The following is a 26,692-nucleotide window of genomic DNA, read 5'->3' as shown; positions in this document are numbered from 1 at the left end:
TATACTTTTGTAATAACTTGATGTTCTAAAATACTACTAATATTTAGATGGCCATGCAATTACAGTAGAAATAAGTACTCAAGAGAGGATGAAAATGAAAGTTTATTAAATATTACCCTGATGGGTAAGTGCTATAATTCCTAAATATAGTGGAAGACATTTTAGGTTTTAGTAAAAAAAAAAAAAAAAAAAAAAAATTGTTTCTAGTGGAAACTCTTTTTCATTTCCTTTACCTAATATAATTAAATTATAATTTGCTATTTGACTATGATAAAAATGTAATAAAGTAAAAACTTTCTTACATAACGACACAGTATTTTTTTTAATAACACAAGTTGATGATTTAGTAGTACTTACTCATCCTGGCTTCACATTATTTATCAATATATAATTCATATCCATTTATGCTCTAAGAGTTATTCCACTTTCAAACTTTTATAATTCTCATGAAAAAATATGGAATCATGCCCATCAACCAATGAGTGGATAAAGAAACCGTGGTATATGTGTGTATGTATGTATGTGTGTGTGTATATATACACACATATATATAAAATGGAATACTATTCAGCCATAAAGGGAATGAAATAATGGTATTCACAGAAACCTAGATGAAATTGGAGACCACTATTCCAAGTGAAGTAACTCAGGAACAGAAAACCAAACACTGTATTTTCTCATTCATAGTGGCAGCCAATCTATGAGGATGCAAAGGCATAAGAATGATATAAAAGATTTTGGGGGATTGGGGGGAAAGAGTGGGAGGCAAGTGAGAGGAAAAAGACTACAAATTGGATACGGCGTATACTACTCAGATGATGGGTGCACCAAAATCTCACAAATCACCACTAAAGACTAACTTACTCATGTAACCAAACAATACAACTGTTTCTTCCAAACCCTAAGGAAATTAAAAAATAATAAAACCTTTATAATTCTCAGAACTGGTGATAATTCACTAGTTTTTCACAGAAAGCTATAATTTTCATCAAAAGTTACTAGTCAAAAATAAACAAAACCACTAAGAATGCATGCCCTAAACAAATGAAAGGGTCATTTTCACTTCCAAATCCTCTTGCTAATTTCCAAATACATTGTCTTTATTTCCTTACATTCACAGTATCTTTAATTATATTTCATTTAAATAACCAAAGAAAGAAAAAAACGAGAAACCAATCTGATAAACTGTATTAACGCTCATAACAAGAACACATGTCTTTATCGCATTCCGTAAGAACAGACTATATTTAACTCGCACTAAGAATTTTGTGGCCTTTTGTTCAATGGCTGCTCAAGTGCACTAATTCTCATCTATTTTCATGTTAAATAAAATGTATTACTGTGTCTAACAAGAAAACATTTCATTAGGTTAACTGCCTTTTTAATTTTGCACCTCTTTTGGCTTCCATTTTTTAAAAAAATATATTTGGCTTGTAAAACCAGATCTCAGAAGGAACGAGGAATTGATTTTGGAAGCATTTATCGTGCTTTTAATTCATAAGGAGCGAGTTATAAAGTAAGTGAATTCTTCTCCCACCAAAAAGCATATCTAGTAGGTGCAAAGCAGCTCTGTGTGATTTTTAGTTATCAGACCAAACTCTACATGTGACTGTACCTTTCCAGAAGGTGACCCCTGCCTTTGGTATAATCAAGATTAAATGAATAGTTTAAACCAGCTACTCTAGGTACATCAACGTTTCCATTATTTCTCAGTTGGTCACTGTGTTGTTTTGCCCATATGAACAAATGCATGCAGGTAACAATGGAGTGTGGAGAACATATATTCCTCATCTTGTATGTGATAATCAGGAAGGTAAATCCGTTCGGTAAATTTTTGTTGTTGTTATTTGAAAATTCTATTGTTTGTGGTAGTGATGAGTTCAGAAAAGTTTTCAAATCCATTCAATTGACATAAATGTTCAGTGAGTTTTTTTTTGGAAGGAGAAATTCATGAGCATTAAATCCAAATAGTTTTCACAATCAATAACCATATACCAATTTCTATGCAATTTGACTATGATAAAAGCGTAATAAAACTTTCTTATATAATGGCATAATTTTTTAATTGCACAATTTGATTATTAAGTAGTACTTACCCATCCTAGTTTCATGTTATTTATCAATATAAAATTAGTATCTATTATGCCTTAAGAGTTATTCCACTTTCAAACCTTCTCAGAACTGGTGATTGCTTACTAGTTTTTTTCACAGAAAACTATCATTTTATTAGAAGTCATTAGTTAAAAATAAACAAGACCACCAAGAATATACGTCCTAAAAAAACAAAAATGGATTTGTTTTCATTTCCAATTCCTCTTGCTTTTGAATTGTCATTATTTCTTTACACCCATAACATCTTTAATTATATTTCAAAATCTTTTTTTTAACAAGTGGTGTTAGAATCATACACTTACAGTCTGTGATCTTCAGCGTCCTCTTGACTTCTCCGCTTCCTGATCCCCCGCAACCGTCTTCGTCATCACAGTCCCCACTGACTTGTTCAACCATGCCTCCACCACTGCCCAGCTGAAGAAGCCCCCACTTGTCAGGTTTGGGTGATCTACCCTGTAACAACTAATTGTACATAAAGAAAGGCATTTATTAATAGCAAATTCGAATAACCTAAGAATTCTATTCAGAAAACTTACGTAGGGCTTAGAATTATTTTGTTATGTGGATCCACTCTTTTGGTGTAGACACCTTACCAAGTCAAGTCTTTAAGAAAAACTGAAACAACTGAAATAATAGTAAATAATGGGCAAAGTCTTACACCCATAAACAGTTACACTCTATGTATTAGCCCCATGGCAATAGTTTGGATGATGCTCTGGGCAGCAAATGAAATTACACCTTCTTTGCTTATAGTAGTTTGGCCAGAGGATCCTTTGTTTCTGAATAAATAGTTTAAATGTGGTAAATCACATTCTAGTACTCCCTTTGTAGTATTTTGGCTGATAACGTTGTGCTGTTTTGTGAACCCACACTCCGTATTTCTAAAGAAGTACTACTCTTCCAGGAAATGTTTCTGTCTAAAGAAATCCAGAATTTTAGACATATACATTTGTAGTTTCATTTAAACTTTCTTGGATCAAATACACAGTCCAATGCATACGGCACATACTGAACCTTGGGACAAAACATTTAGGTCCTACATCCATTTCTACAAATCATTTAAGAAATTTAACGACTTCTCAGTTCTCAGTTCTCAAATATTTCATTCATTTTTATGAGCAAAACAAGTGGAATTGACATTTTCCCCTACAGCACAGGAGTTCCAGTAATACTTTTAAACAACAATGGAAATTTCTGAATGTCTTTTCAGAAGGGTGATGTTATAAATAGTAGAATATTTCACTTAAAACTAAGCCTGATTAAGATAGTCCAATGCAGTATATGACATTTACCCCTCTAAGGCGGTTTTGGAGAGTACATGGCCAAGTGTGAGCACTAGAGGGTACTAATATATTAGGAACAAAATGTACCACTGCTGACCACTTAGTGGGCATTTAAATTTTCACAGCGCTTTATGAAAGACTTAGCCTTGTTACTCCTGTGACTTTCCAAATATTATCAATTAGCAGACAATAACTAAATACACAACCCAAGGACAGCATTTTATACTGAAGAACAGAGAGTCAAATAGCCTCAGGATATCTAACATACATATGTTTATCATAAAAGGAACTCTTAGATTAAGCAACCAGACTCTGAAATTCATGAACTTTTAAAATTAAATATTATAATTTTTAGGTCACCACGTCTGAAATATTAGTTTTCTAACAAAAATACTAAAACAATTTGTCAGTAATTTTTAAATTCTTATTTTTGTTTACTGGCATTTTGGGAAAAAAGTCAATAGGTGGCATTAAATTAAAAAGAAGGCTTCTTTCAAGATCAAGTGAACTTAGCAAATATTAAGTTAAACAAAACTTTTCTACTGTGTTTAACATACTGATGTGTATGCTACTCCCTGTAAAGGGAAGGGAGAGTACAGCAATGAGGAAACACGGATAGGAAACAAACCACATAAAAAGTCAAAATCTAAAAAGGAAATGATAAATGGTATTACTTTATACCATTTTATAAATGTAATGATGAATGGTAAATAAGGTAATACCAGTTGTCGTTTGTTATTGTGAAATATCCCATTTATTGTCTATTTAGTATAATCATAAAGCGCTTGGATTCCGAGGTCCAACACACTTCCATGTGAATCCTGGATTTTGACATAGACCAACCACGAGACATAGGATATTGAGTACGTTACTGAATAAATCAGTTTCCTCAAATCTATAAAAGGGACAATAATATACCTGGACCATTGCTCATGCTGTGAGAAAAACATATGCAAAGCACTTTGCAAATATTTATTATGTCAGCGCATTAAACAGTAATACATTTTGATTATCTATTCAATTATATATTCTAGTACAATATTTATCCAGAACACATTAATTGAAAGAATTATTTAAGAATGCAATTATATGATTTACATTTTAATTTTTCAAAGTATTATCAGACAAGTACAACAAAAGCCAAACTCTCTGGTGATATGCTGCTTTCTTTTGACCTCGACATTCTTTTCCAACATTTTCCCATATCAACTTTATTTTCTCTTTACTTCCCTAAGAATTATTCCAATATTTTACTGGGATCGTGGCCAGAACACAGATGGAATCTCATAAATACCACCAACAATGTATACATCATGAGGATCCAACCAGGTAAATGAACTCAAAAACACAGAAAGATAGTTGATTTTTAAAACAAAACTTACTATTTTAAGAAATTGGTTTTGGTTGAAAGTGATTGGATATATTGTCAGAGAATTATTTATTTGTAATTATTGTTAAATATAACGGACTTAAAAAACATTTATTCTGTTTTCTCCATTTTTCTTTTCCATCACTTCAGTGACATTCTAGGAAATGTCTGAGGCACATGAACTCAAAAAAAAAAAAAAAAGACTACACAAAACTATAATTTAAACTATTTGTGCTAAGGAGAACAGCAAAATGGACACCAAGATTTCCCCCTCTAACCCCTGGGGCTGTGAATACGACGTCAGTCATGTCTACCAATTTACATGGCAAAAGGAATTTTGCAATGTAACTGATGCCATTAATCAGTTGATTTTGAGTTTACCAAAAGGGAGATGATCTGGTTGGAATAATACAATCACATGATTTTCTTATTTCCCTTTTAAAAATATACTTTAAGTTCTAGGGTACATGTGCACAACATGCAGATTTGATACATATGTATACATGTGCCATGTTCATTTGCTGCGCCTATCAACTCATCATTTACATTAGGTATTTCTCCTAATGGTATCCCTCCCCCCACCCCCCAAAGTCTCCTCTATCACCAGAAGTTAGAGACATTCCAAGCATGAGATGTGAAGGTGAGGAGCTTGCATGCAGGCGACCATGCTGCTGCCCTTGAAGATGTGAGCTTGGATGATGTGATAGGCCCTATCAAAGGTCCTGTGACAAGCAACTGGACCACTAGTGGCCTCTCGGAGCTGAGAGTGATCTGCCTTGCAGCCAGCAAGGAATTGAGGTCTTCATTCCTACAACTGAGTTATCTCAACCACCTAGATGAGCTTGGAAGCAGATTCTCCCTCAAAGCTCCCAAACGGAGTCAAGCTAGGCTGACAACCTGCTTTCAGCCTTGTGAGACCCTGAGCAGTGAGCCCACCCAGACTTCTCTTCTGTGGAATAGTGAGTAATAAACGGATGCTGTCTTGAGCTGCTAAATGTGTAGTAGTTTTTTATGCACGAAGAGAAAATGAATACACTCTCTAACTCTCAAATGAGCCACATTTACTTCTTGGCAATTGTGTTTGAAAGCTGTTGATTCTCGAGCATATTTCTCAGAATGAGAGGTCATCATTTCTGTAAGATACCACCTTACTGAGAAGATGGTACCCTTGGAGACAAGCTATCCAAAAAACCTTTTCAGTTTATCTGCCTCTTAATAATCCCTCTCACTGTATTTCCAAGTCTCTGAGCAAGAAATATAATTGCATAAATCAGATATATCCAGGATCCCACCTGATTCATGATTCTCAGTCCCCAGTAGTACCCCAACCCTGTTATAGGGTCAATATCTCCTTTTCCTGTGTGTGGAGGCTCTGCCTGATCATTTTCATTTTCTCGCTTCTCAATTATCACACATCCACAAGTGTACACTTTCATATTGTAATGAAACTTAGTTTTCAGAAATTTCCAGTAAATTTGTAACAAACAAAAACAATGGGCTTTTCACAATAAGATCTTTATTCAAATTTTCTTTTTTTAACTACACTATCCTGATTTCTTAAGTTTGCCTATGTTTCTCCTCACTTCCTCTCTCGTCGCCTCCAGCATCCACATGGAAGTGTTTCAATTAATAATATAAATCCCCTACTTTTTAGTCTCTTTCTCGGAATTCATCCTAACAGATTGAACTCTCACCTGTAGACAAATTACACTCAAGTCTTTACCTGCAGCCCGTTTTTCTCTGCAGTTCACCTCTAAACAGCAATTGGAAGTGAGATGAACTCTACCACTTTGTCTTCAAATAAAACTGCTCATCTCCACTATTCGTGTGTCATTAGTTTATCTTCCCAGCTCCCTCATTACAGGGGCCATTAGTCTCTCCTACCCACTACCACCATATTATTTTCTTAAAATCAGTACTTTCACCATGTCATTTTTCAGCCTTATTGCTCTCTGTGATTCTTTACTGTCAAAACCACTGGTTCCCAACATGACATGTGTCTAGAGGAGAGATATCAATCCAAAAAGATGGGTCACCGAGTGATAAAATGTGGAAAAATGTTTGAGAAATACATGCCATGGCTGCTTCTTAATTTCCCAGAACTAAACCCTCATGAGAAAGTTTGCAGGAGGCAGTCTTGTCTAGTTGAGATTCTTCTCACAATTTCTAAATGTACCTAAGAAAATTAGCCCTCTTCCCTCACTCAACATCCACTGACATGCTTTTAGAAATGACGCCAAGAAAAAAGTTCAAATTTGGCCTGGCAGTCAAGGTTCCGTATTATGTATTATTTTGTTTTGCTTTTAAATTATGTGTAAACACAGCTCCCCAGTACCCAGCTTCTACTGCAGAACCATCAATCTGTTCTTCCAGAAATTGTGTGACTTTATGTCTAGAATTTTGCTTATCCTTTTACATCCTTCTCACTTCCAACTCTTGTTTGTCCTCCACATAGAATACACCCTTTCATTTTCTTATTTTATCTAACTATATTTAATCTTCAAGTTCAAATGTAAATACCCCCTTTTCCATCCCGCACATATTTCTGTGATAATTCTAACTCTGTATCATTTACTTGCACTTAATCAACTTTCTTGAACATGTGATATCTGATTAGTGATAAGTTGCTCAAAGATAAGACCAGAATTCAACCTGCTTTCCATCACCTTCCATCATGACTAGAGTACTTACCAGATTATAGATGCGAAATACATGTATCTATTTGAACTTGGAAATAATTTAAGCTTACCCTGCCTTCAATGCTCTCTATATCTAATTGAATAAAATCTTTTCTCTTCTCTGAAAATTATCAAAGACCCTGATGTTCTAGAAATACTTTGGTTTTACACTTATTTATTGACTGGCAGATGAACTGATAATTTATTCATCCCATGAAATTGAGTATATACTAAATATAACACATTTTTTTGAGATGGAATCTCGCTCTGTTGCCCAGGCTGGAGTGCAATGGCACAGTTTCGGCTCACTGCAACCTCCACCTCCCAGGTTCAACAGATTCTCCTGCCTCAGCCCCCCTGAGTAGCTGGGACTACAGGTGCATGCCACCAAGCCTGACTAATTTTTTGTATTTTTAGTAGAGATGGGGTTTCACTGTGTTAGCCAGGATTGTCTCGATCTCCTGACCTCGTGATCCACCCTCCTCAGCCTCCCAAAGTGCTGGGATTACAGACGTGAGCCACCGCGCCCAGCCATAACACATATTTTGAAGGATAAGCATCCATATCAAAAGAGAAGGCATAGCCTTGGTTTTTAAAAAGTGATTATTACATACTTTATTTCAAAAATGAAATTTATGACTATATAGCAAAATAAAATTGGGATAAAAAATAACCTGAAAATCAGGAAACAGGAGAGACAGTGTAAACATTTGGTTATGTGGTCATGCCTAATTATTTTTCTTATCGCCAATAAGAAATAATTTAAAATGACCTTATTCCTGAGTACCTGGAGACTTCTAAGTTTTTAAAATAATTTTATGTTGAAGAATCATACCAAGAAATACTTCCAAGGTATATTTGTGTTGCCATCCTAGTTACTATAAACCAGAAAAAAATGTTCTAATTACCCTTTTTAATGAATATGTACAGAAATACCTCATTATAAATCTAGAATATAGGAATATTTTCAAAAATGGATTTTTGCAAAAAGTCTGTTTTTTTCCTAAAGCAGGGAGAGAACTGTAGCATCATGATCTGAGATACCAGGTAAGGAAGGCCTCTCTATTCTCAGGGGATAGGCTGTTTATAGTCCTCTCCTCTAATCCCTCAGAGACAGCATCAAGTAACTCCCCCACGCTCTGTTGGCTGCATCCTCAGGGGCAAGTGTTATTATTTCACATCTTGCTCTTAAACAACTTTCGAGAAATAGACATAGTTTCCACCAAAGACGAGCCCTTCCCAACAAACCTTTAATAACAAATGGTTTCCATATATGCACCCTTAGTGAACATACACAAATGAAATGAATCTGTAGATTGAAAATGAAGCCAGTTTTTTGTGTGTGTGGTTTTTTTTTTTTTTTTTTTTTTTTTTTTTTTTTTTTTTTTTTGAGATGGAGTCTGGCTCTGTCACCCAGCCTGGAGTGTAATGGCACAATCTCGGCTCACTGCAATCTCTGCCTCCTGGGTTCAAGCAATTCTCCTGCCTCAGCCTCCTGAGTAGCTGGGACTACAGGCACACACCACCACACCCAGATAATTTTTGTATTTTTAGTAGAGACAGGGTTTCACCACTTTTTGCCAGGATGGTTTCAATCTCTTGGCCTTGTGATCTGCCTGCCTTGGCCTCCTAAAGTGCTCGGATTATAGGCGTGAGCCACTATGCCTGGCCATGAAGCCAGTTTTTATAAGTGACACATGAATATCAGTCATATTAGACACACTCCTGCCACAAATCTCTCATTTTTACCACATACATGAATAGCTGTCCCATATATTCATACATCATAATTTTCTTGATTAACAAACTTCATTTTTTAGAGTAGTTTTAGGCTCACAGCAAAATTGAGTGGAAAGTAGAAGAGTTCCCCTAGACTCCCTACTCCCAACACACACACACGGCTTCCCCCACTGTCAACATCCTGCACCAGAATGATGCATTTGTTAAATCAATGAACCTAAACTGACACATCACTATCACCCAGAATCCACAGTTTACATTAGGGTTTGATAAAATAATTTTTTAAAACTTAAAACCCCCAACAAACTTAACATTACTTCTCTGGGCCATACATTTTCTGCATCAGTACATGGGATAAGAATATTTACTTGGAACTGGGAGTGGTGGTACATGCCTGTCATCTCCAGCTTCTTAGGAGGCTGAGGTGGGACGATTGCATAAGCCCAGGAGTTTGACACCGCAGTGAACCATGATTGCATCACTGCACTAAAGCCTGGGCAGCAGAGTGAGACCCTGTCTCAGAAAAAAGAAACAAAATAAAACCAAGACAACAAAAAGGTAACATTTATTTGGAATGATCGTGAGTATCATTTGAGATACATTATGAAAAGTGCTAGCACACTATGAGTATTCAGTTATGGTTAGTTAACTTTATCATTAAGATCGTTATAACCAGTCAGAGCTGACACTGCTACCCCAATCCTGTCTTTGAAGGAGCGAACCCATATGGGAGTAGCAATGACTGGCTCCCCACTCTGCCTTGACTCTGTCCTTTGAGTCTACCTAATTATAAGATAAACAGCGTTTCAAAATTTGAACCTATTCTGTGTCGTGGTAGGTACAAAGTCAATCACTACACACATATTTATAGAACAATTAGAACAGAGGAAAAGACACAATTTTGAATTGCAGCCACACATTAATTGTGTGCCTTTAGGCAAATCACTTAAGCCTGTTAAAATTCACTTTATTCTACTGAATAATAATACATGAGAAAGCACTTCATATACTTGAACGAACTATGCTCATTTACAGGGTTCTGCGCATGACACTGCATCCGTAAAATTGGGAAACCAACAAAGTGAGGACAGAATGAAAAAAAAAAATCCTTTCAGAATGTTCTTCCTTTCCTCAGTGCCATGCAGTTTGTGCAGTCAGCTGATTAGCCGAAAATAGTCAGTTTTGATGACTGATGCTTCCTGCTTATGTTTAGTGGGTTTAGGAAGCTCATTAGGGATGCTATCTTGGAGATGAGTCTTGTGGGTAGAATATCTGATGACTCTTAGGCAAATGTACTTCTTTCAGCTGGTGAATTAATTTCTCAATAGAATCAATTTGCTTTTTACTAACTGTCTGGCAATATCCCATATTTGCTATAGCCTTTCAAACACTTGCAGTAAGATCTGGCTCACACATACAACCTGTTAGCAGTGAAAGAGAAACATTCATCATATTCAAATATCTCCAAACATGAGAACAGATGAATATGCTTTAAGACAGTATAATGATACATCTCTATTTTCCCCTTCCTCTTACAATCATTTATACAGATATGAGAAGTAAATATGTGTTTAGAAAGTATTAGTCAACATAGATGTACCTCTAGTTACCCATTCAAATGTAATGGGAAAAGATGCACTTGCACACTTTTATACTATGAATGAGTATAGGTAGGTGAAAATTAGTGTTGCCAGAAAGAATTCAAAGCAGAAAACTGAAGGCATAGAAAAATTATACTTTTTATTTTGTGATTGATAAACCATCTTTAAATAATATATCATGTATAGAATAAAAAATATGGATATAAACATGCAAATTATAAATATATGTGAATTTAATTTTGTTAAAAGGTAATTGGCACCTGCAATTTCATGGAGACTAAGTGAAACCCATAAAGAAATGTGTATGAAATAGGAAAGCAAAAAAAGCTCATAACATTTTAAAATTAGAAATCAGATTCAAAATCCATCATGATCTATTTTAAATTTATCTCTACAACATATTTCAACTGAGACATAAAACAGACTTTATATAATACGCCTCACTATTTTACAGCATAACTTCCCTTTCCCCAACCCCCAAACTGTGTTCCCATCTATACCCCACCCCACCCAACTCTCACCTCTTCCGTTAGCATTATTACAAACATATTTTACAGATCTTATACCAAACTTTTCCACTCTGTCTCTTTCAAGTGTAGAAATATCTTACACATAAACCCCAATACCACAAATCTTCACATTTATATTTTCTAAAGCAGTTAAACCTTTATAGACAATTCTACCTAAAAAGCCAAATGCGCTTTACAATATGTCATGTTATGTTAAGTTGACCAGACACAGAAGTCATTTCTGTCGGATTTCTTGTCAGTGTTTGCTTTAAGTTTGAACTTTCTGATCTTGGCTCCTGTTGTGCCAGTAATTTGAAAGGTCACTGCTCTGTTGGCATTTGGTTTATGCAATGCAGTCTGGCAATTTATAAAAGTCTTGTGAATTTGTACATAGAATATTGAAGTTAGAAAGGGCTTATCACTCTCTGGGCTCTAATACTGCCCAGAGGTTATTTGTTCTTGTTCCCATAAGAAAATCCTGTATGTCTCTCTCCATTACCATTCCTGATCCGTGCCTCCAGTTCAAAATGTGGCCATTTCCACCTTCTAAGCCCTCATACCAAAATTGACTGGGTAGGTTTATTATGAATTTGTGTCCTTGTCCAAACTCTACATTAGACCTCCCAGGAGAGTTCAAACTAAAAACTAACGAGTAAGGACAATATTACAATTGAAACGGGAGAAAAGATAACCTCAAGTAGGATTCAGAAAAATTGTGGGACTGAAAGAGGAAGTGCGCATGCCAAATGTTCTCAATTCTGCAATGGCTCCTGTGAAACATCTATATGAAAACACTTCGAGGACCTCAAAAAAACTGGTGAAAAAGCAAACAAACCTTCCTAGCAAAACAACTCCAGAGCTAATGTCAGAGCTTTCTATCAAAATATCCATGCTAAGTTTACTGGAAAAATTCAGCAGATCAATGACAGGAGTAAGGGAAAAAACAAGGACATTTTGTGAGTAGGCAATGCATGATGACCCGGCAGCAGGAGAACCAGAGAGGGGGAAAAAGGAAATGGAGGGTATAAGTAAATTAATTGCCTGTAACATGTTTAATAAAATAAGTAGACGTGTGATGCAAATTTCTTAATAGTCAAACATTATGCAATATGTGATGCATAGGAATTATACTACCCCAAAGTTTTTAAATGTGAGATTTTCTTGATGCCACTTTCATTTACCTACACACACACAAATGGCACAAATCACATACACATATACTGACAAGAAAATGTACATGTGGGAGGGAGAGAAAGTGGGAGGAAAACTTTAATCATGATACATTGCCAATGTAAGACCTCCCTTTTTAGAAAGATCTTTTATTCAACTTATCAAAATTTTAATTGTCAATGGAACAGAAATCATCACAAATAAGAACTTGTAACTGACCCAGGTACCGGTGAATTTCTATGACTGAAATCCAGGGGCATTCTAAGCAAGAATAGTTCAACAGTAACTAATCTCATTATTTTTCAATTGTATTAGGTCATATTTATCATATTTAGAGTGTGGTTTCTCATCAAGGAGTTGTTTATTGAACATGCCAAAAGCCTGCATCTCTTTAACTAGGTCTTTATATGCACAGGAAATGTTTAAATATTCACAAAAGTAATACAAACTAACACATTTTTTAGATTTTAACAAATATATTTGAAGATAGGTTTTCCCCGGATACATACTTCTTCATACCCTGGATTGCCTCAGGATGCTGTCTCTGTCTGTTGTGGATATATGACGAGTAAGGGCACTGGTAATTCACTGTGAGAAAATGCCTAGCCGTTTGCCTAGTTATGCCATGTCATCTTCTTGACACTACAGAGCAAAGTAAACTCATTTCCAAAATCAAAGACAGAACAAAACTGAACACAGCTACTATTCCTGAGGCAAACAAGTGAATTCCAAAACATGCCATGGACTCATTGAAGATGAGTTTTAGACAATTCTACATCGTCTGTTGAATCAGCATTCTATTAACCACACAGTATAGAAGTGAAGCCAACCCATACTACCAAGAGTGTATTAATTTTGCATGCATTTCCTAGTAAACAATGTAGACAGTATTGTTTATATTGCCAAGGTAATACTTTTTGTCCCTCAACTCATCTTGCTAAATTTTGCCTCACCTGGCTCAGTCAGAAGGAAAAGAATTGACAATGCTAAGTAATCTCAGTTATCTCCACTGACAGAAAAATCAAGTATTTTCTACACAGACTGTGGGAATCAGCATTTTCTATTCTTAACTTAGATTTTTTTCCCCTTGCCTTTTCGCTTTATGATCCCAGTGTATTGACGTATTTCTAACACTACAACAAGATTTGTGTCACTCAACTGTGTGTGTTGTAATCCTTGTCTTTTAACCATTTATCTCCATGAAACTGATGTCATTGAAAGATAGAAAAGAAAAAGCATAGAGGGAAAGGGGGAGGGAGGAAGACTTTGATCATGATACAATGCCAAAGGCTCCTTTTAAGAAAGGTTTTTAAAACTTTCTTCATCAAAATGTCCATTGCTTCCTTGAATGAACTGTGAAGGGTTGCAAATTCCTTTAAAACCTGGTTTTGGCAACGAATCTGGATTTCCTTCATTAGTCAGCTATGCAGAATTCATTTTCAAATGCTCTATTAAAAAGGGAAGTTTACCCTAAAGTTTCCCAGTCTATTAAAGGTTTCCTTCCAAAAGGAGCTCATTCTGATCCAATTTAGTATGACACCCTCGTGTATGCCAGATGGCACAGCATCATAGCTTCACAAATGTCATTCTGATTCTCACCTTTAAAATGAAATTCCCTTAACCTACCTTTCTTTACATAAACTACAAAATTGTAGATAAAATATGCTAAATTGAAAGCCTCTGTTGCTAAATATTCTAGAAATAATATGAGAAAAATGGGTGCAATTTGAAACCTTAGTTGTCTTGGAAAGGGGGAGGTGGGTATTTGACGACTATTCTGCTTGCTATTTCTCCTGTTAACTATTTAAATGTGTGACCTTAAAAGAAAGTCATTCAATCTTGTTGAGACTAATAAATGTCGCCAATTTCTCATATGTGTCTTACAGTTCAAAAATTTTCAATTCTAGTATATCTCAAGCCATTGTAACATTTGCTTTAGAAATATTATATAATCAAGGTGTATTGCAGGCCTCTGTGATATTTATTTCAATTTCATTCCTTTTTAGGCTAGATATAATTTTGGGATTTTAAAAATTGAATTATATGTTATGGGTTGAACTGTGTTTTTCCCCAAAATGTATACTAATGTCCTAACCCCTAATACTTCAGAGTGTGACTTTAGAAATAGGGTCTTTACAGGCCGGGCGTGGTGGCTTACGCCTGTAATCCCAGCACTTTGGGAGGCCGAGGCGGGCGGATCACGAGGTCAGGAGATCGAGACCATCCTGGCTAACACAGTGAAACGTCGTCTCTACTAAAAATACAAAAAATTAGCCGGGTGTGGTGGCGGGCGCCTGTAGTCCCAGCTACTTGGAAGGCTGAGGCAGGAGAATGGCGTCAACCCGGGAGGCAGAGCTTGCAGTGAGCCGAGATCCGGCCACTGCACTCCAGCCTGGGCGACAGAGCGAGACTCCGTCTCAAAAAAAAAAAACAAAAAACAAAAAAAAAGAAATAGGGTCTTTACAGAGGAATCAAGTTAAAACGGAGTCATTAGGGTGGGCCATAATCCAATATTACTAGCATTCTTATAAAAAGGGGAAAATTGAACACAGAGGAACATGCACAGAGGGAAGACTATATGGAGACACAAAGACAATCCCATGTGTAGTCAGAGACTGGGCAGACACACCTGTAAACTCAGGAATACCAGATTTCCAGCAAACCACCAGAACCTGTGAGAGACTCATGAAACACAGCCATCTTCCCTCATATCCTTCTGGAGGTAACTACCTTGACTACATCTTGTTTTCAGACTTCTAGCTTCCCAAACTGTGACACAATAAATGTTTGTTGTTTTAGGCCACCCAGTTTGTGGTACCCTGGAGAACAGCTCCCACAAATGAATACATTGTTATAGACTAAAAAGTGCATAAATCATATATGTACAATTTTCATTATCTTTCAATATGGTATCAGTCATGTGACTGCTATACACAAGAGCACCTCAGAAGCCTCTTTTATGCCTCATTAATTTTCTTCTATCAAATATAGCACTCTTTTGACTTCCTCTACAATAGATTCATTTTTCCTGAGGAAATTTATATGAATGCAAGCATATTTGTGACACTACAGACTCAGTGTTGCGGGAAGTCAGGGACCCCGAACAGTGGAACCTGCTGAAGCCGTGACAGAAGAACATAAATTGTGACGATTTCATGGACATTTATTAGTTCCCCAAATTATTATTTTAATTTCTTACACCTGTCTTTACTACAATCTCTGAACATAAATTGTGAAAATTTCATGGACATTCATCACTTCCCCAATCATCACTCTTGTGATTTCCTATGCCTATCTTTAATCTCTTAATCCTGTCATCTTCATAAGTTGAGGATGTATGTTGCCTCAGGATCCTGTGTTGATTGTGTTAACTGCAGAAATTGTTCATAAAGCATGTTTAAACAATATGAAATCTGGGCACCTTGACAAAAGAACAGGATAACAGTGATGTTCAGAGAACAAGGGAGATAACCACTAGGTCTGACTGCCTGGGAGCCAGGCGGAACAGAGTCATATATATTTCTCTTCTTACAAAAGCGAATAGGAGAAATATAGCTGAATTATTTTTCTCAGCAAGGAACAGCCCTGGGAAAGAGAATGCATTCCTACGGGGAGTTCTCTAAAATGGTCACTCTGGGAATGTCCGTCTTACATGGCTGTAGATAAGGGATGAAACAAGCCGTGGTCTCCTGTAGCGCCCCCAGGCCTATTAGGACAAGGAAATTCCCGCCTAGTGAATTTTAGTCAGACCAGCGGTCTGCTCTCAAACCTTGTCTCCTGATAAGATGTTATCAATGACAACGTGTGCCCAGTGGGACATGAAAGTTCATTAGCAATTTTAATTTCACCCTGGTCCTGTGATCTCACCCTGCCTCCATTTGCCTTGTGGTATTTTATTGCCTTGTGAAGCATGTGATCTCTGTGACCCACTCCCTATTTGTACACTCCCCCCCCTTTTGAAATCCATAATGGAAACTTGGTTTTACGGCTTGGGGGCATCACGGAACCTGCTGACATGTGATGTCTCCCCTGGACACCCAGCTTTAAAATTTCTCTCCTTTGTACTCTATTTCTCAGACCAGCCAACACTTAGGGAAAATAGAAAAGAACCTATGTTGAAATATTGGGGGCTGGTTCCCTCAATACTTAGCAACAGTTCTTTAATTGCTATACTTTATTCTATTCTATCAATGAACCAATAAAATATTTTTACATTCTGCCCTTGGTGGACAATTGAACTGTTCTGAGTGTCTGGATATAAAAATAATATTGTAATAAAAGTCTTTTGGTGTAAAAAATTCCCAGTTGTATCTGTTGGGTATATACATAAATGTATAATGGTTGGGTTATAGACAGGCATGTGTAAAACCAAAATGTGCTTTATTAATCTACTTTTCTTTTAAATATTAATATATAATTTATACATAACAGACTATACATTTCTTAAGTATATGCCTTATTGAATTTTCACATAGGTTCATATACATGGAACAACTCAGATAAAAAATATCTTACAAATACCCCGTAAATCATCTTCTTGCCATCTCAGTCAATAACCACAACCAAAAAAAAGATAACTCCTATACTGACCTCTATTTACATAGATTCTTTCCGTTAATAATGTTAATAGGCTATTAATGAGCTTCATAAAAATAGTATCATGCAGTATATATGCTCCTGCAAGACTGATTTTATTCAACATTAGTTTTTGAACATTTATGAGATTCTTACATATACATAAAGTTCATGCTTTATAATTTTAATAGGGGTATTCCATTTTATGAATATACAACTTTGTGTTATTGGATGATTCATCTGTTTCTAATTTTGGGCTACTATAAATAATGCTAATTGAGTATCTTATACATATGTTTTGATGGACTGAAGTCTCATTGATCTTGAATATATACATCCAGAAGTAGAATTGCTGGGTCAAAGGGTACACATACATTCAACTTTACTAGATACCACCAAACAAATTTTCAATATGGTTTTTCAGATTTACATTCACACAATAAGAGTGGTAGTCTATAAGGGTGGTAGTTATTCCATATCTTCTAAACACTTGATATTATCAGTCATTTTAATTTTGGGTATTTAGTGGGTATATAGTGGTGTTTAACGTGGTTTTAATTTGCATTTCTGAGCGATTAATGATTTTCTTATGTTTTTAGGTTTTTGATATTTGCTAATAAAGTGCCTATTCAAGACATTAGTCCATTAAAAAATAGATTTTCTGAATTTTTCAAATTGATTTGTAAGAGTTCTTTATTAATTCTGGATTTAATCTTCTGTTTTTATATTTGTACTATCTTTTACTTATTTTTGGCCATGTTTAGAATTATATATTTTTCACATTATTAAAATACTTGTAACTCCTTTTTAGTACTTTATCCTACATAATACATTATTTATTCTATTGTGGACTACATTAGTACTTTTTCCACTTCAACAATATAAGGACCTCAGAACAGTTAAACACTATTTAGTTACCCCCACTCTTTGTTGTCATATTTTATTCAACATTTAAACTTTCTAAAAGACAAGTTAATTATATTTATCCTTACTTCTCATGTTTATTTTCATGGTGAATATTCCTTATAAATTACTTTTCTTGTAATATCTTTCAGATTTTTGTGTCAATGGTTACCAGTTTTCCCCAAAAATATGTGTTCTTTTATATTATTTCCTGAAAATGCTTGTGTAAGACAAGTCCAATTATTTCCTTAAGTTTTGGTAAGAATTCACCAGCTAATCCACATGTGGTTGGAATTGTGTGTGTGTGTGTAAAATGTGTTAATCATAGTTTCTATAACAGATACAGAACTTACTCAGATCTTTAGAACTTTTTGTGCCAATATTTTAAGACTTCAGTTAACTTCATTGCTTCCTCTAATTGCATGCTTCTATCTGGAATAATTTTTTCTCAGTCTGAAGAACTTTTAGTATTTCTGTAGTTCGGGTCTACTAGGCAAACATTCTCTCAACAATTACTTGTCTAAATATATTTTACTGTGCCTGTTATGTGTTTTTTTCACTGGTTATTATATTTTAGACTGGCAAATTTGCCCCTCAGCGTGTTAAAACACCATTTCATTGTCTCAAGTTTCTATAGTTTTTGTTGGAATACTTATTCGTGCTCTTTTACTTACTTTTGAGACTTTTGTTTTGGTTCAGCTTATAATCTGGTTAGGTAAGGTTTTATTTGTATTATGTTCCTTAGGTTTTGTTAAATTTCTTGAAAGTAGGTTGATATTCTTTATCAATTTTACAAAAGTTTTGACCAATGACTCTTCCAATATTGCTTACTCTCCATTCTCTCTCACTTGTCTTTATGTCCAATTCAGTTATCGATGTTTTAACTGTGCCTCACGTCTCTTTTTGTTCTGTTCTGCTTTATTCAATCTCATCAGTTGAGATTATTTCTATAGATCAATTTATATCATTTCTATGAATCTCTTTTTCAGGTTAACTTGTTTTATCACATTTATTCTAAAGCAAACTTATATATAAGTTCAATTATTGTGTTTTAGAATGTCTATACAATTTTCATAGAGATTTAAATCTTTGCTACAATCTCCATTTCATCCATTTCATCCAGTTTGTCTACTTTTATTGTATTAGCAATGGCTATTCTAAATTTGTCTGCTTAATTCTAAACTGTGAATCTGTGGAGCTGTGCTTATTTGTGCACATGTGTTTTGTTGTATGTTAATAAAATTTTTGCCACTTCACATATCTAGACATTTTTCATATCATGCTGGACACTGTGTATAAAAGAATAATGAAGTATTCTGATAATGTTAGTTTTAGAATGTATTCCCACTTTTCTCTAATGAGCAGATAGGATTGGGAGAAAGTCATTATCAATACAGAGACTGAAGCAGTCAGGATTGAGTTTTAGTTTCAGTAAGACTCTGCCATCTTTGGCTCATCTCTGTTTCTGAAGTATGTTCCTTTTGAGCTTTTGATTGAGAGCTGTCTGGAACTACTTCATTACTCATTAATCTCAAAATTAGTCTCAAATTTAGTCTTATTAGTCTCAAAATTCTGTTGGAGATTAAATTTCAGGGGTTTTGAGCTTAGCCCTTTAGCATTTCACCCTATTCAGCTTCAAAATCTTAGAAATGTGTTGAGCAAGGGGGTTGGCTATGTTTTTGAGGCAGGCTGTCTCCCTTGCAATGAGTTTATCTCCCAGTTGCTTTGGTATTCTTGAAGATTTTATTTTACGTATTTTTTATTTTTATTTTGAGATAGAGTCTCACTCTGTCACCCAGGCTGGAGTGGAGTGGCACAATCTCGGCTCACTGCAACCTCTGCCTCCCAAGTTCAAGCGATTCTTCTGCCTCAGCCTCCTGAACAGCTGGGACTACAGGTGCGCATCACTACGCACAGCTAATTTTTGTATTTTTAGTAGAGATGGGATTTCACCATGTTGGCCAGAATGGGCTCAATCTCCTGACCTTGTGATCCAGCTGTCTCAGCGCCCCCCAAAATGCTGGGATTACAGGCATAAGTCACCACACCTGGCCAGGATTACTTCTTAAATTAAAAGCAGGCCTGCAATTGATCCAACCAGGATTTAAGATGGCTGTCCTAAACAGGTTTTGCTAATGAGACTGAGTCCTCTGACAGAGTAATCAAAGTAAAAATGTCTTGTTAGTATAATAATCATTCTGAGATATTAAGATATGTTATTGAGAAGCTACCCTACAGGTCTTTAGAAACCCAGGACAAGGGAAAGGCAGATTTCAACCAACATATTATGAGGCAGCAGCTTAAAATGTGACAGCATATCTTGTGTTTAGGACAGTTGGTCTAAGGTAACTCAAATGTGTAAATCATAAAGGTTTTAGAGATGTTCTTGGAGAGAAATGTGTAATAACATAGGTGTCACTGGTGAAAGTATCAGGAAAACTACTAGGAACCACTCTCTATAAAAGGTGCTGGGAGAATAATTTACTTTGGCCTGTAGGGCTCAGGTTAACAGAGGGAGGAACAATAAACAAACCCTGAGAAACATAAAGGTGTGAATGACAGACAGGGATACCAGCACCTATTATCAAAGGACCCAGAGGAAACCCGGAAGAATAGAGAAGAGCTGAGTAAGTCAATATTCAGTAGGTTTTCAAAGAAGGTAAATATCAAAAGAGAGGAAGATTGATCTCAGAAACCTCCTTTCACCTGGAAAGTAAAGATGCTATCCGAAGGAGCTCAGGCAAATGGGAACTTTGGCCCCTTGAAACCTTGGTCCCTCCAGCATTGTCTTATTTCATCACAAAGGGAAGTTTTGTTGAAGACTCAAATCAGCCCAATAATTTCCTGGCCTCATATACATTGTGAAAGACAATATTTCACAGTGTTCTGGGTATTTGTGTTTTCTTTGAAAATACAAAAAAAAAAAAAAAAAAAGTCAATTTTCACATGAATGATCATAAAATTTTAGCCAATATAGAAAACTTTGTGATTAAATAAAAACTTTATACATTTCAATGTTAAACATCCCTCATAGGGCTTTTACCACTGTTTACCCAGAATTTTGTTCATGTCCCTGTACCAGGCATATGCCCTTAGACAGTTGAAACCTACTTAGATGTATCTGCTATTCCAGACCTGTATCTGGTGTTTGGATGTTTCGTTTTGCTCTGCTAATTCAAGGAATATTAATCTTTAATCGACTGAATGTTGAGTACCATTATGTATGTTTCTACTTCTTGAACCCTGTTTGGGGGAACCCTATTTAGTTCTCTCAGTAGAGAATTTAAACAACAAAAGGAACTTGATAATTTTTTTAAAATCATTGATTTTTTTTTACGCCATGTAAGTTCAATTCATACTAAATAAAAGCTAATATTCTAATTTATACATTAAGAATCAGTATCTTTTGAGATACACACACACACACACACACACACACACACACACACACGAGGCAGCATGAAAGCCAGTGTTTACTTTTAGTTCAAACTGGTTTCCTTTTAAGGCTGTTCTCACCTGCTTTCATTCACACTTTCATCCAAGTGTTCAGTACTTTGAACATACTGGTTTTTCGCTGTTCCCTCCAACTTTCCTGGAAGTATGCAATCACCCCCTTCCTTCCATTATAATTCTTTCTCAATACTACTTTTCCTTCTGAGTAGTTTATCCTTTCTAACCATCAGGAAAAAAATATGACCAGCTGATTAAACCACTTGACTTAAGGGTTGAGTGGAAAGGCATATTCCTCCAAAATTGCACCTAAATATTAATGGAGGGAACTGTCAGTTCAGAGCCATCTAAGCACCACGACTGCTTTTTCTATATTGTACCCTGCATTTAAAGCAGTTATCATACACACAAATGCACACACACGCACACACACACACTCTCCAACTTTTCCTTTCCACATCTTCTTTTTTTTTTTTTTGAGATGGAGTCTCTGTCACCCAGGCCGGAGTGCAGTGGTGTGATCTGGGCTCACTGCAAGCTCCGCCTCCTGGGTTCCCGCCATTCTCCTGCCTCAGCCTCCCGAGTAGCTGGGACTACAGGCGCCCACCACCACGCCTGGCTAATTTTTTTGTATTTTTAGTAGAGATGGGGTTTCACTGTGTTAGCCAGGATGGTCTCGATCTCCTGACCTCGTGATCCGCCCGCCTTGGCCTCCCAAAGTGCTGGGATTACAGGCGTGAGCCACCGCGCCCGGCCTTTTCCTTTCCATTACTATTGTTAGTATCCTACTGGTTTAAGGACGTCATATCCTACATATTTTAATGAGTTTTTTTCTCTCTGTTCAAATCCATTTTATGATGTAGACCAGAGACTGACAAACCTTTCCTGTCCAGGGCCAGATAGTAAATATTTTTGGCTTTGCAGGTAGCACAGTCTCTGTCAAAGCCATAGACATTACATAATGAATGAGCATGGCTGTATTCCAATAAAACTTTGTTTACATGAATAAGCTGCAGACTAGGTTTGCCCTGTCAGCAATAGTTTGTTGAGCCTGGATCCACATAAATCTTACTGACTGTAGATTTTCCCACATTACTTATTACTTAAAAATAGAATGAATCATCTCACTACTTCCACAAACTTAAATAACTTGTCCTATGTGCAAGACATCTATTTACTTGTACTGTGATATCACTACAGAATAAGATGTTAAATTTAGGCTGACAATTGACAGAAATTTTCCCATTGTCTTTTTCATACACCTGCAATCTAGTGAAAATAAACTATTGACTTCTTTATATTTCTGATGAAATATTTTGGCTGGGCACGGTGGCTCATGCCTGTAATCCCAGCACTTTGGGAGTCCAAGGCGGGTGGATCACAAGGTCAGGAGATCGAGACCAGCCTGACCAACATGACAAAACCCTGTCTCTACCAAAAATACAAAAATTAGCCAGGCGTGGTGATGCGCGCCTGTAATTCCAGCTACTTGGAGGCTGAGGCAGGAGAATCGCTTGGATCCAGGAAGTGGAGGTTGCAGTGAGCTGAGATCATGCCACTGCACTGCAGCCAGGGTGACAGAATGAGACTCCATCTCAAAAAAAAAAAAAAAATTGCTTCCTTTCTAATGCTAATCTCTACATGTTACTATCCAAAGTCCAACTCACATATACCTTTCCTCAAATGCTAATTGGATGAATTTCTCCCTTAGCTAAATTTCCCATGATTTGACTTTGCACTATACCATTTTGAGGGCATCACCATTTTGAGTTCATCTCAGTATCTAGTACAGATAACATAATGTCTTGCACACCACAGATGCACAGAAAGTAACTGTTAAATCAATGCTTAAATAATACAACTCTGCCAATGGTTTTCCCACTGACTTGAACTAAAAATTTTGTTCATTTACCTCTTTTCCCTCTCCTTTTCTCTTTCCCCCTCCCTTTCTCTCTCCCATCTGTCCTCCTCCTACCCCCAATATTGATAGATCCTATAAAATCTTATAGAATCTCATCTTCATTTTTTACACCATTCACATTGCTTCAACCGAAATTCAGATCTTTCATATCTCTTCACCGAACTATTAACACAGTCTAATTCTTTTCTGTCATTTATTATCTCCATGCCAAACCATCTTCATATTTATATGTAACATATTACCCCCAAACTTAGCATTTTAAAACACACATTATTTCAATTTTTGTTGGTGGGAATCCAGATGTGGATTAGCTGTGGCCTCTGACCCTCACTCTTTTAAAAGTCTGAAGTCATCTTAAGGCTAGACAGGGGAATGATTTATTTCCAAACTCACTCACATAGTTGTTGACTTTAGTTTTAAGTCAGGTGTTGTGCTGTAGACTCCCTTGGTTCCTTGTCACATGGGCCTCTCCACAAAGCATCACACGACATGGCAACTCTATCTAAGCAAGCAAACAAGAGGGCAAGAGGGCATGCCAGCAAGAGTTGGGGGTGGTGAGCAAGAGGCAAGACATAGTTCCTTGTTACCTAACCAAGGAAGTAACACTGCATTACTTTTGTTGATTTGTTACTTAGCAGCAAGGCATCAGGTCTAGCTCATACTCAAGACGGGGAGATAACACAAGACACCGGGAGGTGGAATCAGAAACACGGAGCTGTGTCAGAAGCCACCCATCCCACCATTACAGATAATTATTGCTTTCTTCTATTATGCTATTTTTCTCTCCTTAAAATGCTTAAATGACCTAGAGTAGTGGTCTCTACAGTTTTTCATTCTGCTCTTCACTCCCAGAGTATATTAGTTGATGCAGCAGTTTGTCTCTCTTCATTATCACCAAACTCACACACAATTCATGCATGCGGTAGAGATGCTCTGTGTACGCATAAGTCTGACTCTTTAGAATCCATGTTATTAACATGTGGGTGACTTTCTATCCATGAGCCATTCAATTTCCACTTTCCTCATTCTTAATGGTCAAAAGTGTTGATTGCTTTCTACTCTTTACTTCTCATTGTCACCTGGCTTCTGTTAACAATGTTCCTGCCTATACTTTTTTCCTTTTGGCAATGTCATTTTCTGCTTTCTTGTGTAATTTCAAGTAAAAAGAACCTTTTTCAAACCGTTTCTACCATGGAGTCCTCCTGCACAGTGTGACTTCCCTGCTCAAAACAGTTGTAACATTCGGCTCTTTTCAGTTATTTTTCCCAGTTGGAGCTCAGAGTAATATGAGAGAACTAGTTTATTTTTTATTGTATTTTTTTTCCCTCATTCTGTCCAGAGTTAAGATGGGAGGGCTGGATAATTCTGGAAGACTATTGCAGGGATTGCTAAGATTTTATTGCATGAATATGTCTGTCTTTCTTTGGACGCTTTTTTTTTAAAAAAAGCACAAAAGTTAACTGTAGTAAAGATGTTATTTGTATTGTTTATATGTACCTTTGAGATTTCAATTTTGTTAAATGATTAAGTCATTATTCACTAGAAAAGAGAAAGTTGAAAACAAAACCCTAAATTTTAAGTACTTTTCAGTACTATTGTAACTATATGCAAACTCAATGCTATTCATCTTTAAAAATAATTTGAAAAATGTTTAATGAAGACATCTTTGTAGAAAAAGGTACACCTAAATAAGATTTATTCAAGACAAAATTAAGAATATATTTGGTAATGTATGCTTTGAATTAATTTTTAATATCTGCTTATGTATGTATTTAAAAGGCAAACATGAATTTTAATCATTTTTTATTCATAGGAAATGTATAGGGCATTCATAAATTTTGTCACTATGCTTCTCTGACCTTCTATATTCAGTTTTGTCCCCTTGTTTACAATCTGACTGAGCTGTAAAGGTGTAACCATTAACCAATCAAAATGAACACTAAAAGGTCAGTGCATTACATATTCTAGCTGCTTTCCAAAAAAAGATATAAGGCATTCAAATTTTGCCACATTTTTGCAAGCCCAAACTTGTAAAATAAATCTATGATGACATAAATGAGACTCTGGCTCCCTGTAAAATTTGTAATAAACATGAGAACAAAGTTCAATTTCCTGTCTTTTCTTTTTTATTATCGTAGTTTAAAGTCAGTCTCCAAAATTCTAGTAAGTCAATATAGGAAGTACTCCCATTATAAATGTCATTTAACAATCTTGTATATATTTTCCAGGCTGCAAGTTTCAAAATAAGAACCTCCTTCCTATTTACAAATTAGCACATGTACATACTTTGAAATTATTTATGGGTATCAATAACTTTATTTTTGCAATTATTTGTGAGTACCAGTAACTTATTTCCTGCTTCAGCCTCCCAAAGTAATAGGAATTACATGTGCCCACCACCAAAACCAAATAGTTTTTTTTTTTTTTTTTTTTTTTTAAAGTAGAGACAGGATTTAGACATGTTGGCCAGGCTGGTCTCAAACTCCTGACATCAGGTGATTCTGCCTTTCTCGGCCTCCCAAAGTGCTAGGATTACAAGTATGAGCCACCCCACCCAGCCAGTGTTAATAACTTCTACCATGACAATTATCCATTTTGGCCATCAGTTATTTATATAAATAAGTGATAAGACAGGGTGTTTTGCCCTCATATCTATTTGCAATCAAAGGAAAACCAATATCAAAGAATAGTTATTTTCTTCATGATCAATGTGATTGGAACATATACAATGTCTATATTCTTTGTATTTTTAGTGTGAAAAATAAGAATAAGCAAATAACGTTCATGTTTTAAATCATTTGTAAAAATTGCTTTTTTTTGTTGCCAATATATTTAATCACTCTGAAGAGGAGGATTAAAAAGGTTTTTGCCTCTTTAAGAACGAATGTAAGGAATAAAATCAGATGGCTAAAAATGAGAAAAATAAAAAAGGCTGACCTATTGATTAGGAGAAGGCCGGGAGGAAAGTCTGCCAGTAACATTAAAGGTATGAAACCATAACCATTGTTATACAATTTTATCCATTGCATAACAGCAATGGATGCTGTTTCTGTGCTGAATGGAAGGTAAGGTCATAGCAAGAAAACTGCCTACAAGGCCTCATTTACAGGGAAGTTTTGAGAAGCTGGAGAAACACTGAGAAAAAGCATATATGATGGTTGGAATTAAACCATCTGCAGAAAGTATGTTCTAAGGTGTTAGGATAAGCACCTAATTAAGCACCAGCAGGCTGAAGCAAGCAGAGGCATAATTGGAGCTATGTGTTCACACCTCACTGCTACTGAGAAGCAGCCGAAGGCAGTATCTCTTCAGAAGTTTCGGGCATCTGAGCCTTTGAGGCCAAGAAGTTGATGGCTGCTAAAAGCAAAAGGGCCAGCAGAT

General features: G+C 36.0%; 1 protein-coding gene across 1 annotated transcript in view; it reads right to left on the bottom strand.

Moving 5' to 3' along the window:
• The window catches only part of GPC5 (glypican 5), a 1,536,710-nt gene that overhangs the window by 736,656 nt on the left and 773,362 nt on the right, over positions 1–26,692 (bottom strand). The window contains exon 7 of the mRNA XM_030922397.1: positions 2,415–2,574. Coding sequence (XP_030778257.1) covers positions 2,415–2,574 — 160 coding nt within the window. The remainder of the gene's footprint in view (positions 1–2,414; positions 2,575–26,692) is intronic.

The sequence above is a fragment of the Rhinopithecus roxellana genome, chromosome 18, assembly GCF_007565055.1.
Source record: "Rhinopithecus roxellana isolate Shanxi Qingling chromosome 18, ASM756505v1, whole genome shotgun sequence".
Classification (NCBI taxonomy): domain Eukaryota; kingdom Metazoa; phylum Chordata; class Mammalia; order Primates; family Cercopithecidae; genus Rhinopithecus; species Rhinopithecus roxellana.
The sequence above is the reverse complement of the archived record's forward strand: the minus strand, read 5'-3'. Positions and strand labels throughout refer to the sequence as shown.